This window comes from Bombina bombina, chromosome 4 (genome assembly GCF_027579735.1).
Source record: "Bombina bombina isolate aBomBom1 chromosome 4, aBomBom1.pri, whole genome shotgun sequence".
Taxonomy (NCBI): Eukaryota; Metazoa; Chordata; class Amphibia; order Anura; family Bombinatoridae; genus Bombina; species Bombina bombina.
This window is the reverse complement of record NC_069502.1, coordinates 442015252-442036228: the sequence shown is the minus strand read 5'-3', so window position 1 is coordinate 442036228 and position 20977 is coordinate 442015252. Positions and strand designations below refer to the sequence as shown.

The 20977-nt window shown below is 34.9% G+C and overlaps 1 protein-coding gene across 1 annotated transcript in view; it reads left to right on the top strand.

The window, feature by feature from the left end:
• Window positions 1-20977, top strand: part of LOC128656400 (titin-like) — a 491015-nt gene that overhangs the window by 405556 nt on the left and 64482 nt on the right. Inside the window, exons 98-120 of the mRNA XM_053710280.1 lie at window positions 933-1190; window positions 1406-1663; window positions 1960-2217; window positions 2433-2690; window positions 3057-3314; window positions 3531-3788; window positions 4156-4413; window positions 4629-4886; window positions 5253-5510; window positions 5727-5984; window positions 6353-6610; window positions 6826-7083; window positions 7450-7707; window positions 7924-8181; window positions 8549-8806; window positions 9022-9279; window positions 9646-9903; window positions 10271-10528; window positions 10744-11001; window positions 11368-11625; window positions 11841-12098; window positions 12465-12722; window positions 12938-13195. Of these exons, the coding sequence (XP_053566255.1) occupies window positions 933-1190; window positions 1406-1663; window positions 1960-2217; window positions 2433-2690; window positions 3057-3314; window positions 3531-3788; window positions 4156-4413; window positions 4629-4886; window positions 5253-5510; window positions 5727-5984; window positions 6353-6610; window positions 6826-7083; window positions 7450-7707; window positions 7924-8181; window positions 8549-8806; window positions 9022-9279; window positions 9646-9903; window positions 10271-10528; window positions 10744-11001; window positions 11368-11625; window positions 11841-12098; window positions 12465-12722; window positions 12938-13195 (5934 nt within the window). The remainder of the gene's footprint in view (window positions 1-932; window positions 1191-1405; window positions 1664-1959; window positions 2218-2432; window positions 2691-3056; window positions 3315-3530; window positions 3789-4155; window positions 4414-4628; window positions 4887-5252; window positions 5511-5726; window positions 5985-6352; window positions 6611-6825; window positions 7084-7449; window positions 7708-7923; window positions 8182-8548; window positions 8807-9021; window positions 9280-9645; window positions 9904-10270; window positions 10529-10743; window positions 11002-11367; window positions 11626-11840; window positions 12099-12464; window positions 12723-12937; window positions 13196-20977) is intronic.

The following is a 20977-nucleotide window of genomic DNA, read 5'->3' as shown; positions in this document are numbered from 1 at the left end:
AATAAAATGAAAGCAACTCAAACTTAAATATAACTGGCAACCACCATCACATCTGTCTCACTTAGCTGGGGTCCACCTGAGGGAAACACAAGTTCTTATCTAATTAAAATCCAGGAAAATGCAACATTTAGTAAAACTGTGACTTCAACTTATGTTTCAATTGAAGACCTGACCCCTGGGAATTATTACACAATCCTGGTCTCTGCTCTAGCTGGTGACTCTAAAGTAAAATAAAAAGATTTTATGAAGTTTCTTAAAAACTTGCTTGTGTTTAAAATAAAATAACAGCAGCTCTTTAGATTTTAATAGTAACTGAACAAGGGACAAACAAAATCATAACTGGAACAACCACTATGTTTTTTTTTCAATGCATGATTTTATAAGTTATACATGGTTAGTATAAGAAGGTTCTAAGAAAATTGCTTGTAATGAAATGAAAATAACAGAAGCTCTTTATATTCCTATTAGAACCCAAACAAGTAACGAATGTAAACATAACTGGCACCACCACTAGATCTGTCTCTCTGAGCTGGGATCCCCCTGAGGGAAACACAAGTTCTTATCTGATTCAAATCCAGGAAAATACAACATTTAGTAAAATTGTGACTTCCACCTCTGTTTCAATTGAAGACCTGACCCCTGGGAATTATTACACAATCCTGGTCTCTGCTCTAGCTGGTGACTCTAAAGTAAAATAAAAAGATTTTATAAGGTTTTTTAAAAACTTGCTTGTGTTTAAAATAAAATAACAGCAGCTCTTTAGATTTTAATAGTAACTAAACAAGGGACAAACAAAATCATAACTGGAACAACCACTATGTTTTTTTTTCAATGCATGATTTTATAAGTTATACATGGTTAGTATAAGGAGGTTCTAAGAAAAATGCTTGTAATGAAATGAAAATAACAGAAGCTCTTTATATTCCTATTAGGACCCAAACAAGTAACGAATGTAAACATAACTGGCACCACCACTAGATCTGTCTCTCTGAGCTGGGATCCCCCTGAGGGAAACACAAGTTCTTATCTGATTCAAATCCAGGAAAATACAACATTTAGTAAAATTGTGACTTCAACCTCTGTTACAATTGAAGACCTGACCCCTGGGAATTATTACACATTCCTGGTCTCTGCTCTAGCTGGTGACTCTAAAGTACAGGGGGCGAGCAGCAGCAGATCTACCTATGCAAGTAAGTAGTAAAATAAATCCAGAGTCATGAAAATAATTGAAGTATTGAATAGACATTCAAATATATAATTAGAAAACCATGTTGTCATCACAATATTTTTCACTTTATGATTTTTATAAGTTATGCATGGTTAGTATAAGAAGGTTCTAAAGAGGTTCTTAGAAATGTGCTTGTCATTATAAGAAAATAACAGCAGCTCTTTATATTCCTATTAGTACCCGAACAAGTGACGAATGTAAACATAACTGGCATCACCACCAGATCTGTCTTTCTGAGTTGGGGTCCACCTGAGGGAAACACAAGTACTTATCTGATCCAAATCCAGGAAAATACAACATTTAGTAAAATTGTGACTTTGCCCTCTGTTACAATTGAAGACCTGACCCCCGGAAATTATTATACTTTCCTGGTCTCTGCTCTTGCTGGTGATCCTAAAGTACAGGGGATGAGCCGTAGTCGATCTACCTATACAAGTAAGTATAAACCATGTTGTCATCACTTTTTTTCAATGTTTTCTTTTATGAGTTGTGCATGGTTAATGTAAAACAATTTTATAAGTGTTTCCTAAAAACTTGCATGTTTTTAAAATAAAAAACTAACAGCTCTTTATATTTTATTAGTACCTGAACAAATGAAGAACATAATCATAACTGGAACAACCACTATTTTTTTAAATGTATGATTTTATAAGTTGTGCGTGGTTAGTAGGTTCTTAGAAAATTGCTTGTACTTAAATGAAAATAACAGAAGCTCTTTATATTCCTATTAGTACCTGAACACGTGTCAAATGTAAACATAACTGGCATCGCCACCCGATCTGTCTCTCTGAGCTGGGGTCCCCCTGAAGGAAACACAAGTTCTTATCTAATCAAAATCCAGGAAAATGCAACATTTAGTAAAACTGTGACTTCAACTTATGTTTCAATTGAAGACCTAACCCCTGGGAATTATTACACATTCCTGGTCTCTGCTCTAGCTGGGGACTCTAAAGTACAGGGGGCGAGCAGCAACAGATCTACCTATACAAGTAATAATGAAAATAAATCCAGAGTCATGAAAATAATTTTAGTATTGAATAGACAGTCACATAAATAATTAGAAAACCATGTTGTCATCACAATATTTTTCACTTTATGATTTTTATAAGTTATGCATGTTTAGTAAAAGAAGGTTCTAAAGAGGTTCTTAGAAACGTGCTTGTCATTATAAGAAAATAACAGCAGCTCTTTATATTCCTATTAGTACCCGAACAAGTGACGAATGTAAACACAACTGGCATCACCACTAGATCTGTCATTCTGAGTTGGGGTCCACCTGAGGGAAACACAAGTTCTTATCTGATCCAGATCCAGGAAAATACAACATTTAGTAAAATTGTGACTTCAACCTCTGTTACAATTGAAGACCTGACCCCCGGGAAATATTATACTTTCCTGGTCTCTGCTCTTGCTGGTGATCCTAAAGTACAGGGGATGAGCCGTAGTCGATCTACCTATACAAGTAAGTAGGAAAATAAAACCAGAGCAATGATATTAGGAATAATCTTAGGATTGTTTCGACAATTACATTGCTTATTAGTAAACGATGTTGTCATCACTTTTTTTCAATGTTTTCTTTTATGAGTTGTGCATGGTAATGTAAAATAATTTTATAAGGGTTTCCTAAAAACTTGCTTGTGATTAAAATAAAAAACTAACAGATCTTTATATTTTATTAGTACCTGAACAAATGACGAACATAATCATAACTGGAACAACAGCTATTTTTTTAAATGTATGATTTTATAAGTTGTGCATGGTTAGTAGGTTCTTAGAAAATTGCTTGTAATTAAATAAAAATAACAGAAGCTCTTTATATTCCTATTAGTACCTGAACATGTGACAAATGTAAACATAACTGGCATCGCCACCCGATCTGTCTCTCTGAGCTGGGGTCCCCCTGAGGGAAACACAAGTTCTTATCTAATCAAAATCCAGGAAAATGCAACATTTAGTAAAACTGTGACTTCAACTTATGTTTCAATTGAAGACCTAACCCCTGGGAATTATTACACATTCCTGGTCTCTGCTCTAGCTGGTGACTCTAAAGTACAGGGGGCGAGCAGCAGCAGATCTACCTATACAAGTAAGTAGTAAAATAAATCCAGAGTCATGAAAATAATTGAAGTATTGAATAGACAGTCAAATAAATAATTAGAAAACCATGTTGTCATCACAATATTTTTCACTTTATGATTTTTATAAGTTATGCATGGTTAGTATTAAAAAGGTTCTAAAGAGGTTCTTAGAAACGTGCTTGTCATTATAAGAAAATAACAGCAGCTTTTTATATTCCTATTAGTACCCGAACAAGTGACGAATGTAAACACAACTGGCATCACCACCAGATCTGTCTTTCTGAGTTGGGGTCCACCTGAGGGAAACACAAGTTCTTATCTGATCCAAATCCAGGAAAATACAACATTTAGTAAAATTGTGACTTCGCCCTCTGTTACAATTGAAGACCTGACCCCTGGGAATTATTACACTTTCCTGGTCTCTGCTCTTGCTGGTGATCCTAAAGTACAGGGGATGAGCCGTAGTCGATCTACCTATACAAGTAAGTAGGAAAATACAACAAGAGCCATGATATTAGGAATAATTTTAGGATTGTTTCGACAATTACATTACTTATTAATAAACCATGTTTTCATCACTTTTTTTCAATGTTTTCTTTTATGAGTTGTGCATGGTTAATGTAAAACAATTTTATAATGGTTTCCTAAAAACTTGCTTGTTTTTAAAATAAAAAACTAACAGATCTTTATATTTTATTAGTACCTGAACAAATGACGAACATAATCATAACTGGAACAACCACTATTTTTTTAAATGTATGATTTTATAAGTTGTGCATGGTTAGTAGGTTCTTAGAAAATTGCTTGTACTTAAATGAAAATAACAGAAGCTCTTTATATTCCTATTAGTACCTGAACATGTGACAAATGTAAACATAACTGGCATCGCCACCCGATCTGTCTCTCTGAGCTGGGGTCCCCCTGAAGGAAACACAAGTTCTTATCTAATCAAAATCCAGGAAAATGCAACATTTAGTAAAACTGTGACTTCAACTTATGTTTCAATTGAAGACCTAACCCCTGGGAATTATTACACATTCCTGGTCTCTGCTCTAGCTGGGGACTCTAAAGTACAGGGGGCGAGCAGCAACAGATCTACCTATACAAGTAAGAATGAAAATAAATCCAGAGTCATGAAAATAATTTTAGTATTGAATAGACAGTCACATAAATAATTAGAAAACCATGTTGTCATCACAATATTTTTCACTTTATGATTTTTATAAGTTATGCATGTTTAGTAAAAGAAAGTTCTAAAGAGGTTCTTAGAAACGTGCTTGTCATTATAAGAAAATAACAGCAGCTCTTTATATTCCTATTAGTACCCGAACAAGTGACGAATGTAAACACAACTGGCATCACCACTAGATCTGTCATTCTGAGTTGGGGTCCACCTGAGGGAAACACAAGTTCTTATCTGATCCAGATCCAGGAAAATACAACATTTAGTAAAATTGTGACTTCAACCTCTGTTACAATTGAAGACCTGACCCCCGGGAATTATTATACTTTCCTGGTCTCTGCTCTTGCTGGTGATCCTAAAGTACAGGGGATGAGCCGTAGTCGATCTACCTATACAAGTAAGTAGGAAAATAAAACCAGAGCAATGATATTAGGAATAATCTTAGGATTGTTTCGACAATTACATTGCTTATTAGTAAACGATGTTGTCATCACTTTTTTTCAATGTTTTCTTTTATGAGTTGTGCATGGTAATTTAAAATAATTTTATAAGGGTTTCCTAAAAACTTGCTTGTGATTAAAATAAAAAACTAACAGATCTTTATATTTTATTAGTACCTGAACAAATGACGAACATAATCATAACTGGAACAACAGCTATTTTTTTAAATGTATGATTTTATAAGTTGTGCATGGTTAGTAGGTTCTTAGAAAATTGCTTGTAATTAAATAAAAATAACAGAAGCTCTTTATATTCCTATTAGTACCTGAACATGTGACAAATGTAAACATAACTGGCATCGCCACCCGATCTGTCTCTCTGAGCTGGGGTCCCCCTGAGGGAAACACAAGTTCTTATCTAATCAAAATCCAGGAAAATACAACATTTAGTAAAACTGTGACTTCAACTTATGTTTCAATTGAAGACCTAACCCCTGGGAATTATTACACATTCCTGGTCTCTGCTCTAGCTGGTGACTCTAAAGTACAGGGGGCGAGCAGCAGCAGATCTACCTATACAAGTAAGTAGTAAAATAAATCCAGAGTCATGAAAATAATTGAAGTATTGAATAGACAGTCAAATAAATAATTAGAAAACCATGTTGTCATCACAATATTTTTCACTTTATGATTTTTATAAGTTATGCATGGTTAGTATTAAAAAGGTTCTAAAGAGGTTCTTAGAAACGTGCTTGTCATTATAAGAAAATAACAGCAGCTTTTTATATTCCTATTAGTACCCGAACAAGTGACGAATGTAAACACAACTGGCATCACCACCAGATCTGTCTTTCTGAGTTGGGGTCCACCTGAGGGAAACACAAGTTCTTATCTGATCCAAATCCAGGAAAATACAACATTTAGTAAAATTGTGACTTCGCCCTCTGTTACAATTGAAGACCTGACCCCTGGGAATTATTACACTTTCCTGGTCTCTGCTCTTGCTGGTGATCCTAAAGTACAGGGGATGAGCCGTAGTCGATCTACCTATACAAGTAAGTAGGAAAATACAACAAGAGCCATGATATTAGGAATAATTTTAGGATTGTTTCGACAATTACATTACTTATTAATAAACCATGTTTTCATAACTTTTTTTTCAATGTTTTCTTATATGAGTTGTGCATGGTTAATGTAAAACAATTTTATAATGGTTTCCTAAAAACTTGCTTGTTTTTAAAATAAAAAACTAACAGATCTTTATATTTTATTAGTACCTGAACAAATGACGAACATAATCATAACTGGAACAACCACTATTTTTTTAAATGTATGATTTTATAAGTTGTGCATGGTTAGTAGGTTCTTAGAAAATTGCTTGTACTTAAATGAAAATAACAGAAGCTCTTTATATTCCTATTAGTACCTGAACACGTGTCAAATGTAAACATAACTGGCATCGCCACCCGATCTGTCTCTCTGAGCTGGGGTCCCCCTGAGGGAAACACAAGTTCTTATCTAATCAAAATCCAGGAAAATGCAACATTTAGTAAAACTGTGACTTCAACTTATGTTTCAATTGAAGACCTAACCCCTGGGAATTATTACACATTCCTGGTCTCTGCTCTAGCTGGGGACTCTAAAGTACAGGGGGCGAGCAGCAACAGATCTACCTATACAAGTAAGAAGGAAAATAAATCCAGAGTCATGAAAATAATTTTAGTATTGAATAGACAGTCACATAAATAATTAGAAAACCATGTTGTCATCACAATATTTTTCACTTTATGATTTTTATAAGTTATGCATGTTTAGTAAAAGAAAGTTCTAAAGAGGTTCTTAGAAACGTGCTTGTCATTATAAGAAAATAACAGCAGCTCTTTATATTCCTATTAGTACCCGAACAAGTGACGAATGTAAACACAACTGGCATCACCACTAGATCTGTCATTCTGAGTTGGGGTCCACCTGAGGGAAACACAAGTTCTTATCTGATCCAGATCCAGGAAAATACAACATTTAGTAAAATTGTGACTTCAACCTCTGTTACAATTGAAGACCTGACCCCCGGGAATTATTATACTTTCCTGGTCTCTGCTCTTGCTGGTGATCCTAAAGTACAGGGGATGAGCCGTAGTCGATCTACCTATACAAGTAAGTAGGAAAATAAAACCAGAGCAATGATATTAGGAATAATTTTAGGATTGTTTCGACAATTACATTGCTTATTAGTAAATCATATTGTCATCACTTTTTTTCAATGTTTTCTTTTATGAGTTGTGCATGGTAATGTAAAATAATTTTATAAGGGTTTCCTAAAAACTTGCTTGTGATTAAAATAAAAAACTAACAGATCTTTATATTTTATTAGCACCTGAACAAATGACGAACATAATCATAACTGGAACAACAACTATTTTTTTAAATGTATGATTTTATAAGTTGTGCATGGTTAGTAGGTTCTTAGAAAATTGCTTGTAATTAAATAAAAATAACAGAAGCTCTTTATATTCCTATTAGTACCTGAACATGTGACAAATGTAAACATAACTGGCATCGCCACCCGATCTGTCTCTCTGAGCTGGGGTCCCCCTGAGGGAAACACAAGTTCTTATCTAATCAAAATCCAGGAAAATGCAACATTTAGTAAAACTGTGACTTCAACTTATGTTTCAATTGAAGACCTAACCCCTGGGAATTATTACACATTCCTGGTCTCTGCTCTAGCTGGTGACTCTAAAGTACAGGGGGCGAGCAGCAGCAGATCTACCTATACAAGTAAGTAGTAAAATAAATCCAGAGTCATGAAAATAATTGAAGTATTGAATAGACATTCAAATAAATAATTAGAAAACCATGTTGTCATCACAATATTTTTCACTTTATGATTTTTATAAGTTATGCATGGTTAGTATTACAAAGGTTCTAAAGAGGTTCTTAGAAACGTGCTTGTCATTATAAGAAAATAACAGCAGCTTTTTATATTCCTATTAGTACCCGAACAAGTGACGAATGTAAACACAACTGGCATCACCACCAGATCTGTCTTTCTGAGTTGGGGTCCACCTGAGGGAAACACAAGTTCTTATCTGATCCAAATCCAGGAAAATACAACATTTAGTAAAATTGTGACTTTGCCCTCTGTTACAATTGAAGACCTGACCCCCGGCAATTATTATACTTTCCTGGTCTCTGCTCTTGCTGGTGATCATAAAGTACAGGGGATGAGCCGTAGTCTATCTACCTATACAAGTAAGTAGAAAAATAAAACCAGAGCCATGATATTAGGAATAATTTTAGGATTGTTTCGACAATTACATTACTTATTAATAAACCATGTTGTCATCACTTTTTTTCAATGTTTTCTTTTATGAGTTGTGCATGGTTAATGTAAAACAACTTTATAATGGTTTCCTAAAAACTTGCTTGTTTTTAAAATAAAAAACTAACAGATCTTTATATTTTATTAGTACCTGAACAAATGACGAACATAATCATAACTGGAACAACCACTATTTTTTTAAATGTATGATTTTAAAAGTTGTGCATGGTTAGTAGGTTCTTAGAAAATTGCTTGTAATTAAATGAAAATAACAGAAGCTCTTTATATTCCCATTAGTACCTGAACACGTGTCAAATGTAAACATAACTGGCATCGCCACCCGATCTGTCTCTCTGAGCTGGGGTCCCCCTGAGGGAAACACAAGTTCTTATCTAATCAAAATCCAGGAAAATGCAACATTTAGTAAAACTGTGACTTCAACTTATGTTTCAATTGAAGACCTAACCCCTGGGAATTATTACACATTCCTGGTCTCTGCTTTAGCTGGTGACTCTAAAGTACAGGGGGCGAGCAGCAGCAGATCTACCTATACAAGTAAGTAGGAAAATAAATCCAGAGTCATGAAAATAATTTAAGTATTGAATAAACAGTCACATAAATAATTAGAAAACCATGTTGTCATCACAATATTTTTCACTTTATGATTTTTATAAGTTATGCATGGTTAGTAAAAGAAGATTCTAAAGAGGTTCTTAGAAACATGCTTGTCATTATAAGAAAATAACAGCAGCTCTTTATATTCTTATTAGTACCCGAACAAGTGAAGAATGTAAACACAACTGGCATCACCACTAGATCTGTCTTTCTGAGTTGGGGTCCACCTGAGGGAATCACAAGTTCTTATCTGATCCAAATCCAGGAAAATACAACATTTAGTAAAATTGTGACTTCAACCTCTGTTACAATTGAAGACCTGACCCCCGGGAATTATTATACTTTCCTGGTCTCTGCTCTTGCTGGTGATCCTAAAGTACAGGGGATGAGCCGTAGTCGATCTACCTATACAAGTAAGTAGGAAAATAAAACCATAGCAATGATATTAGGAATAATTTTAGGATTGTTTCGACAATTACATAACTTATTAATAAACCATATTGTCATCACTTTTTTTCAATGTTTTCTTTTATGAGTTGTGCATGGTAATGTAAAATAATTTTATAAGGGTTTCCTAAAAACTTGCTTGTGATTAAAATAAAAAACTAACAGATCTTTATATTTTATTAGCACCTGAACAAATGACGAACATAATCATAACTGGAACAACAACTATTTTTTTAAATGTATGATTTTATAAGTTGTGCATGGTTAGTAGGTTCTTAGAAAATTGCTTGTAATTAAATAAAAATAACAGAAGCTCTTTATATTCCTATTAGTACCTGAACATGTGACAAATGTAAACATAACTGGCATCGCCACCCGATCTGTCTCTCTGAGCTGGGGTCCCCCTGAGGGAAACACAAGTTCTTATCTAATCAAAATCCAGGAAAATGCAACATTTAGTAAAACTGTGACTTCAACTTATGTTTCAATTGAAGACCTAACCCCTGGGAATTATTACACATTCCTGGTCTCTGCTCTAGCTGGTGACTCTAAAGTACAGGGGGCGAGCAGCAGCAGATCTACCTATACAAGTAAGTAGTAAAATAAAACCAGAGCCATGATATTAGGAATAATTTTAGGATTGTTTCGACAATTACATTACTTATTAATAAACCATGTTGTCATCACTTTTTTTCAATGTTTTCTTTTATGAGTTGTGCATGGTTAATGTAAAACAATTTTATAATGGTTTCCTAAAAACTTGCTTGTTTTTAAAATAAAAAACTAACAGATCTTTATATTTTATTAGTACCTGAACAAATGACGAACATAATCATAACTGGAACAACCACTATTTTTTTAAATGTATGATTTTAAAAGTTGTGCATGGTTAGTAGGTTCTTAGAAAATTGCTTGTAATTAAATGAAAATAACAGAAGCTCTTTATATTCCCATTAGTACCTGAACACGTGTCAAATGTAAACATAACTGGCATCGCCACCCGATCTGTCTCTCTGAGCTGGGGTCCCCCTGAGGGAAACACAAGTTCTTATCTAATCAAAATCCAGGAAAATGCAACATTTAGTAAAACTGTGACTTCAACTTATGTTTCAATTGAAGACCTAACCCCTGGGAATTATTACACATTCCTGGTCTCTGCTTTAGCTGGTGACTCTAAAGTACAGGGGGCGAGCAGCAGCAGATCTACCTATACAAGTAAGTAGGAAAATAAATCCAGAGTCATGAAAATAATTTAAGTATTGAATAGACAGTCACATAAATAATTAGAAAACCATGTTGTCATCACAATATTTTTCACTTTATGATTTTTATAAGTTATGCATGGTTAGTAAAAGAAGATTCTAAAGAGGTTCTTAGAAACATGCTTGTCATTATAAGAAAATAACAGCAGCTCTTTATATTCTTATTAGTACCCGAACAAGTGAAGAATGTAAACACAACTGGCATCACCACTAGATCTGTCTTTCTGAGTTGGGGTCCACCTGAGGGAATCACAAGTTCTTATCTGATCCAAATCCAGGAAAATACAACATTTAGTAAAATTGTGACTTCAACCTCTGTTACAATTGAAGACCTGACCCCCGGGAATTATTATACTTTCCTGGTCTCTGCTCTTGCTGGTGATCCTAAAGTACAGGGGATGAGCCGTAGTCGATCTACCTATACAAGTAAGTAGGAAAATAAAACCATAGCAATGATATTAGGAATAATTTTAGGATTGTTTCGACAATTACATAACTTATTAATAAACCATGTTGTCATCACTTTTTTTCAATGTTTTCTTTTATGAGTTGTGCATGGTAATGTAAAACAATTTTATAAGGGTTTCCTAAAAACTTGCTTGTGGTTAAAATAAAAAACTAACAGATCTTTATATTTTATAAGTACCTGAACAAATGACGAACATAATCATAACTGGAACAACCGCTATTTTTTTAAATGTATGATTTTATAAGTTGTGCATGGTTAGTAGGTTCTTAGAAAATTGCTTGTAATTAAATAAAAATAACAGAAGCTCTTTATATTCCTATTAGTACCTGAACATGTGACAAATGTAAACATAACTGGCATCGCCACCCGATCTGTCTTTCTGAGCTGGGGTCCCCCTGAGGGAAACACAAGTTCTTATCTAATCAAAATCCAGGAAAATGCAACATTTAGTAAAACTGTGACTTCAACTTATGTTTCAATTGAAGACCTAACCCCTGGGAATTATTACACATTCCTGGTCTCTGCTCTAGCTGGTGACTCTAAAGTACAGGGGGCGAGCAGCAGCATTTCTACCTATACAAGTAAGTAGGAAAATAAATCCAGAGTCATGAAAATAATTTAAGTATTGAATAGACAGTCAAATAAATAATTAGAAAACCATGTTGTCATCACAATATTTTTCACTTTATGATTTTTATAAGTTATGCATGGTTAGTATAAAAAGGTTCTAAAGAGGTTCTTAGAAACGTGCTTGTCATTATAAGAAAATAACAGCAGCTTTTTATATTCCTATTAGTACCCGAACAAGTGACGAATGTAAACACAACTGGCATCACCACCAGATCTGTCTTTCTGAGTTGGGGTCCACCTGAGGGAAACACAAGTTCTTATCTGATCCAAATCCAGGAAAATACAACATTTAGTAAAATTGTGACTTTGCCCTCTGTTACATTTGAAGACCTGACCCCCGGCAATTATTATACTTTCCTGGTCTCTGCTCTTGCTGGTGATCATAAAGTACAGGGGATGAGCCGTAGTCGATCTATCTATACAAGTAAGTAGGAAAATAAAACCAGAGCCATGATATTAGGAATAATTTTAGGATTGTTTCAAAAATTACATTACTTATTAATAAACCATGTTGTCATCACTTTTTTTCAATGTTTTCTTTTATGAGTTGTGCATGGTTAATGTAAAACAATTTTATAAGGGTTTCCTAAAAACTTGCTTGTGATTAAAACAAAAAACTAACAGATCTTTATATTTTATTAGTACCTGAACAAATGACGAACTTAATCATAACTGGAACAACCGCTATTTTTTTAAATGTATGATTTTTAAGTTGTGCATGGTTAGTAGGTTCTTAGAAAATTGCTTGTAATTAAATGAAAATAACAGAAGCTCTTTATATTCCTATTAGTACCTGAACACGTGTCAAATGTAAACATAACTGGCATCGCCCCCCGATCTGTCTCTCTGAGCTGGGGTCCCCCTGAGGGAAACACAAGTTCTTATCTAATCAAAATCCAGGAAAATGCAACATTTAGTAAAACTGTGACTTCAACTTATGTTTCAATTGAAGACCTAACCCCTGGGAATTATTACACATTCCTGGTCTCTGCTCTAGCTGGTGACTCTAAAGTACAGGGGGCGAGCAGCAACAGATCTACCTATACAAGTAAGAAGGAAAATAAATCCAGAGTCATGAAAATAATTTTAGTATTGAATAGACAGTCACATAAATAATTAGAAAACCATGTTGTCATCACAATATTTTTCACTTTATGATTTTTATAAGTTATGCATGGTTAGTATAAGAAGGTTCTAAAGAGGTTCTTAGAAACGTGCTTGTCATTATAAGAAAATAACAGCAGCTCTTTATATTCCTATTAGTACCCGAACAAGTGACGAATGTAAACACAACTGGCATCACCACTAGATCCGTCATTCTGAGTTGGGGTCCACCTGAGGGAAACACAAGTTCTTATCTGATCCAGATCCAGGAAAATACAACATTTAGTAAAATTGTGACTTCAACCTCTGTTACAATTGAAGACCTGACCCCCGGGAATTATTATACTTTCCTGGTCTCTGCTCTTGCTGGTGATCCTAAAGTACAGGGGATGAGCCGTAGTCGATCTACCTATACAAGTAAGTAGGAAAATAAAACCAGAGCAATGATATTAGGAATAATGTTAGGATTGTTTCGACAATTACATTACTTATTAATAAACCATGTTGTAATCACTTTTTTTTAATGTTTTCTTTTATGAGTTGTGCATGGTAATGTAAAATAATTTTATAAGGGTTTCCTAAAAACTTGCTTGTGATTAAAATAAAAAACTAACAGATCTTTATATTTTATTAGTACCTGAACAAATGACGAACATAATCATAACTGGAACAACCACTATTTTTTTAAATGTATGATTTTATAAGTTGTGCATGGTTAGTAGGCTCTTAGACAATTGCTTGTAATTAAATGAAAATAACAGAAGCTCTTTATATTCCTATTGGTACCTGAACACGTGACAAATGTAAACATAACTGGCATCCCCACCCGATCTGTCTCTCTGAGCTGGGGTCCCCCTGAGGGAAACACAAGTTCTTATCTAATACAAATCCAGGAAAATACAACATTTAGTAAAATTGTGACTTCAACTTCTGTTACAATTGAAGACCTGACCCCTGGGAATTATTACACATTCCTGGTCTCTGCTCTAGCTGGTGACTCTAAAGTACAGGGGGCGAGCAGGAGACGATCTACCTATACAAGTAAGTAGGAAAAGAAATCCAGAGTCATCAAAAAGGGATAATTTTAGAACTGAATAGACAATCACATACATTTTCAATGTGTGATTTTTATAAGTTGTGCATTGTAAGTATATAAAGGTTCTAATGAGGTTTTTAGAAACTTGCTTGTTATTAAAAGAAGATAACAACAGCTCTTTATATTCCTATTAGTTCCTGAACAAGTGACTAATTATTACACATTCCTGTTCTCTGCTCTAGCTGATGACTCTAAAGTACAGAGGGCAAGCAGCTGCAGATCTACCTATACAATAAAGTAGGAAAATAAATCCAGAGTGATTAGTAAATCATGTTATTACTTTTTAATTATGTGTTTTCATTATCTGTGGATGGCTATGGTATATGTCTCTCTTTATATAAATGAGTGGCTGCTCCTCTCACTTTCTACTGACCCATCAATAATAAATATAAAATCAAAACAGCTTATAAAAACAATATTAATAGTTACTGAAATATTAGTTTCTTTCATTAGAACACCCCTTTCCTTTTTGCCTCCTTGATGGAGTGAGGTGAAATTTTGGAAATGGATTCTCTAATCTACTTGAGACCCTATTTCCTCCAAAGAGAGCACACATAGAGGACAGAGGGGTAGACAGGAGTTCAAAGCCAGGCAGTAAAAATCATCTTCCAGTGTGAATAATTCACAGGTCACCCAGCTGAAATGTGGATTTATTCACCACTCCCCTGGTCTACAGAGTGTTGTTTCTTACACACTGGTGCTGTGCCCCCAGGCTCAATGTGTGAGTGGCCATGCATTAACAGATCATTGGCAATGGGCTTTCTGCTGGATATATATATTGTTCTGGAACCAAGGTGAGCACAATATAAGCAGGCGCTGATAGGTAAGTAGAAGCACACCTTATAGCCCACTGGCTATTCACACGGACATGTAAATATTATTACATATCCTGGAAACATCCATTTATGCACCACACAACCTTTTTTATAGGTATTTTTGTATTTTATACAATTTCTGAGGTAATGTTTCTTTAATTTTAGCTCTAAGTGAGATAAGGAAGCAAACATTACTTCTTCCTCCTGCACAATTGATTTTACTTCACTTCTCACACTGGGGCTCGGTTTTAGCCCATTGGATAGTGCCAGCACACTGGGATTAACATTTTGCCGCCTTTTAGCGTGCCTTCTGTCTTCTTTTTCTTCATACCTTAAAGGGACATTGCACCCAATTTTTTTCTTTCGTGATTCAGATAGAGCATGCAATTTTATGCAACTTTCTAATTTACTCCTTTTATAATTTTTTTCTTCGTTCTCTTGCTATCTTTATTTAAAAAAGAAGGCATCTAAGCTATGTTTTTGGTTCAGGACCTGGACAGCCGTTGTTTATTGATGGGTGAATTTATACACCAATTAGCAAGAACAACCCAGGTTGTTCACCAAAAATGGGCCAGCATCTAAACTTACATTCTTGCTTTCCAACTAAAGATACCAAGAGAATGAAGAAAATTTGATAATAGGAGTAAATTAGAAAGTTGTGAACTAGAGTAACCACATTAACTACAAAATGTAGCCAAGTGATAAATTATTTAGCTGCGCTATCCAAAGATAGCTTGATGTGTGTAGTATACTATTAGCTAAATAGTCCTTAGTAAGCACAACTAGATATTGTAAATAAGGATATATTTAATACAATGCAATAACAAAGCAATAACAGAAATAAAATTAAAGTAAAATCAATGCAAGCATGTAATTGTTAGAACATTCAAATAAACATAACAAGCAGATATTCCTAAAACATGTCAAGGCAAAACATTTAAAACATTAAAACATAGAGACAAAACCAGTGAAATTGTTTTAGTAAAAAAAAAATACTGGACAATGCAAGAAGGCAATGGTGGGGACATCCTCAATGTTGTGTAAGGGATCTGGGAGGTGGAGGGAGGAAGGATATTGAGGGGGGGGGCAGCTACACTACAGAAATATATTATTATATTAAAAAAAAATCACACATTTTTTGGGGACACACTGGGTACTGGCAGAAAGCTGCCATTACCCAAGATGGCGGTAAATAGGTAGCGCGGTTTGGGTTTAGAGAGCTGCATGCAAGGGATCAGAGAGGTTGTGGGCTAAGGGGGATCCAACACTGCAGAATCAATTGAAGAATTTTTTTTTTTAAATGTTTTTTTATTTTAGTACTGGCAGACTTTCTGCCAGTACTTAAGATGGTGGTTGCAATTGTTAGGTGGGGGAGGGAAGAGAGCTGTTTGAGGGGGGTCAGGGAGGGTTCAAGGGGTGGTATGTGTCAGGTGGGAAGATGATCTCTACATTAAGGCTAAAATTAACCTTACAAGCTACCTAAATAACCCCTTCACTGCTGGGCATAATACAAGTGTGGTGCACAGCGGTATTTAGTAGCCTTCCAATTACCAAAAAGCAACGCCAAAGCCATGTATGTCTGCTATTTCTGAACATAGGAGATTCTAGAGAAGCATTTACAACCATTTGTGCCATAATTGCACAAGCTGTTTGTAAATAATTTCAGTGAGAAACCGAAAATAATGAAATATTTAACAATTTTTTTTATTTAAATGCATTTGGCGGTGAAATGGTAGCATGAAATATACCAAAATGGGCCTAGATAGTAACATAGTAATATAACATAGTAGATAAGGTTGAAAAAAGACTGATGTCCATCGAGTTCAACCTATACAAATCTAAAATACTTACAAAAAGCTCCAGTTAAGCTTAAATAACCCCACTAAAAGGTGACCCATTTAATACTAGCAATCATATCCATGAATTTTGTTTATATACAGAAATGTACCCAGACTATTTTTAAAAGTATCTAGGGTATTGGCATTCACTACCTCCTTTGGTAATGAGTTCCACAATTTTATTGCTCTTACAGTGAAAAAACGTTTCTGTTGCAGGAGATTAAATCTCCTTTCCTCCAACCTTAATTATTGTGACCTCTTCTCAGAAACAATTTTCTTGGAATAAACAGAGCTTCTGCCATCTCTGTATATGAGCCTTGAATATATTTATATAAAGTAATCATGTCACCTCTCAAGCGCCTTTTTTCTAAAGAAAACAGACCCAGTTTGGATAGGCGCTCCTCATAGGTTAAATTCTCCAATCCCCTTATTAGCTTTGTGTCCCTTCTCTGAACTTTTTCTAGTTCTGCAATATCTTTTTTTGCGATCGGTCCCCAGAACTGCACTCAATACTCAAGGTGAGGTCTTACCAGGGCTTTACATAGTGACAGAATTATACTTTCCTCCCTTAAATCAATGCCTCTTTTAATACATGCTAGTCTTGTCCCATTTAAACGTCTTGTCCCATTTAAAAAATACGTTGCCTGCTTATATTTACTTCCATAATGTAGAACCTTGCATTTTTCCGTATTAAATCTCATTTTCCATTTACTTGCCCATACTTCTAATTTTTGCATATCCCTTTGTAATGAAAGTTCATCCTGCTCTGACCTAATGACCTTACTTAACTTAGTATCATCTGCAAAAATAGAGATGTCGCTATTTAATCCTTGCTCCAAGTCATTTATAAAAATATTAAAAATAACAGGGCCCAGTACTGATCCCTGGGGGACTCCACTGATTACCTTTGTCCAATCTGAGTACGATCTATTTACTGCTACTCGTTGCTCCCTATCTTTTATCCAGTTATTTATCCATGAGCTAACATTTTCAGATATTCCCAGTCCCTTAATTTTGTGCATTAATCTCTCATGTGGCACTGTATCAAATGCCTTTGCAAAATCTAAGTATATCACATCAACTGATTCCCCTTTATCTATATTTTTACTTACTTCCTCGTAGAATCTAATTAGATTAGTTTGACATGATCTATTTCTCCTAAATTTATTTCTCAATAAAAGATAAAAAAAGAGTGATTTATCCTTCAATAATTTTTTACCAAAAAGGAAAAGAGTCCAAATATATATAATTATATATATATATATCTAATTATTTGAGAACACCCTTATTAAGGTCCCCATTATTAATGTGATCATACCCATATCTCTAACGTTTTGAGCTTACTGAGCGCCCCCGAAAACCATTCTCTGTTTTATTTACATTTTCTCTGTCCAGGAGGAGGACAGTATTTCGGGAGGCAAAAAAGCGTTTTAAGTCCAGCGCTTTATACACTATAAACCCTTTATTTTCTATTTCTCCTAAAACCATGCTGATTAGAACTCATAATCTTGTTTACATGAATATGCTCATCAATATAATCCCTTTTAATCCCTTCAAATATCTTCCCCACTATTGATGTCAGACTAACTGGTCTATAGCTTCCTGGATCATCCCTGCTTCCCTTTTTGAAGAGTGGCACCACATCAGCTTTACGCCAATCCTGGGTTACCATGCCTGAGGATAAGGAGTTTTGAAAAATTAAGGGTAGAGGTTTGTCTATAACAGTGCTAAATTCCCTTAACACCCTTGGGTGTATTCCATCTGGGCCTGGAGTTTTATTTACCTTAATATTATCCAGTTTTTTCCTGATATCCTCTAAACATAACCCAGTTAATGGTATGGACTGACATGTTCTATTTTGTTATAAAGTATCATCCAATGGTTCGTCTCTTGTGTATACTGAAGAAAAAAACTGGTTCAGTACCTCATCCTTCTCCCTGTCATTATTTATCATGCTACCCTCCACGCATTTTAATGTACCTATATTGTCCTTCTTAGATTTTTTTTCTATTTATGTACTTAAAGAACCTTTTAGGGTTAGACTTTGAATCCTTTGCAATTAATTTTTCATTTTCAACTTTGGCTAATTTGATTGCTTTTTTTGCATTCATTGTTACATTCCTTATAAATATTGTATTTTGAGTCTGTACTATTTCCTTTTAATAATTTAAATGCCCTACGTTTTTTCCTAATTTCTCTTAACACATTTTTATTTAGCCACAACGGCTTTGATTTTTGATTTTTATTTTTATAACCATATGGTATTCGTTGATATGTATATTTATTTAACAAAGTTTTAAATATTATCCATTTATCCTCTGTATTTTTATTAGAGAATACATTGTCCCAATTTATATTATTTAATAATTTCCTTAAATCGTTGCATTTTGCTTTCTTGAAATTAAAAGTCTTACGGCTAGATTTAGAGTTTTGTCGGTAACGACCCGCGTATCTAACGCTGGCTTTTTTCTGGCCGCACCTTTAAAATAACTCTGGTATTGAGAGTCCACAGAATGGCTGCGTTAGGCTCCTAAAAAGGAGCGTAGAGCATATTTAACGCAACTTCAACTCTCGATACCAGAGTTGCTTACGGAAGCGGCCAGCCTCAAAAACGTGCTCGTGCACGATTCCCCCATAGGAAACAATGGGGCTGTTTGAGCTGAAAAAAAACCTAACACCTGCAAAAAAGCCGCGTTCAGCGCCTAACGCAGCCCCATTGTTTCCTATGGGGAAACACTTCCTACGTCTGCACCTAACACTCTAACATGTACCCCGAGTCTAAACATCCCTAACCTTACACTTATTAACCCCTATTCTGCCGCCCCGCTATCGCTGACCCCTGCATATTATTATTAACCCCTAATCTGCCGCTCCGTAAACCGCCGCTACTTACATTATCCCTATGTACCCCTAATCTGCTGTCCCTAACACCGCCGACCCCTATATTATATTTATTAACCCCTAATCTGCCGCCCACAACGTCGCCTCCACCTGCCTACACTTATTAACCCCTAATTTTTTTATTTTTTGTAACTAAGTTCTTTTTTATTTTTTGTACTTTAGTTAGTTTATTTAATTGTATTTATTTGTAGATATTGTATTTAATTCATTTATTGATAGTGTAGTGTTAGGTGTAATTGTAGGTAATTGTAGGTATTTTATTTAATTAATTTATTGATAGTGTAGTGTTAGGTTTAATTGTAACTTAGGTTAGGATTTATTTTACAGGTAAATTTGTAATTATTTTAACTATTTTAGCTATTAAATAGTTCTTAACTATTTAATATCTATTGTACCTGGTTAAAATAAATACAAAGTTACCGGTAAACTAAATATTAATCCTAAAATAGCTATAATATAATTTATATTGTAGCTATATTAGGATTTATTTTACAGGTAAGTATTTAGCTTTAAATAGGAATAATTTATTTAATAAGAGTTAATTAATTTCGTTAGATTTAAATTATATTTAACTTAGGGGGGTGTTAGTGTTAGGGTTAGACTTAGCTTTAGGGGTTAATACATTTATTAGAATAGCGGTGAGCTCCAGTCGGCAGATTAGGGGTTAATGTTTGAAGTTAGGTGTCGGCGATGTTAGGGAGGGCAGATTAGGGGTTAATACTATTTATTATAGGGTTAGTGAGGCGGATTAGGGGTTAATAACTTTATTATAGTAGCTGTGCGGTCCGCTCGGCAGATTAGGGGTTAATAAGTGTAGGCAGGTGGAGGCGACGTTGTGGGGGCAGATTAGGGGTTAATAAATATAATATAGGGGTCGGCGGTGTTAGGGGCAGCAGATTAGGGGTACATAAGGATAACGTAGGTGGCGGTCGGCAGATTAGGGGTTAAAAAAATGTAATCGAGTGTTGGCGATGTGGGGGGACCTCGGTTTAGGGGTACATAGGTAGTTTATGGGTGTTAGTGTACTTTAGAGCACAGTAGTTAAGAGCTTTTTGAACCGGCGTTAGCCCAGAAAGCTCTTAACTACTGACTTTTTTCTGCGGCTGGAGTTTTGTCGTTAGAATTCTAACCCTCACTTCAGCCACTACTCTAAATACCGGAGTTAGAAAGATCCCATTGAAAAGATAGGATACGCAAATGACGTAAGGGGATCTGCGGTATGGAAAAGTCGCGGCTGGAAAGTGAGCGTTAGACCCTTTTTTGAATGACTCCAAATACCGGCGGTAGCCTAAAACCAGCGTTAGGAGCCTCTAACGCTGGTTTTCACGGCTACCGCCAAACTCCAAATCTAGGCCTATGTTAAACCTTTAAGACACTGCATTTGAAAAGAAATTTCAAATGTGACCTTGTTATGATCACTGTTACCCAAATGTTCTTTGACTTCTATGTTTGATATTATATCTGTATTGTTTGATAGCACTAAATTCAACATAGCTTTACTCCTAGTTGGCTCCTCTATTAATTGTGACAAGAAGTTATCCCTGAGAAC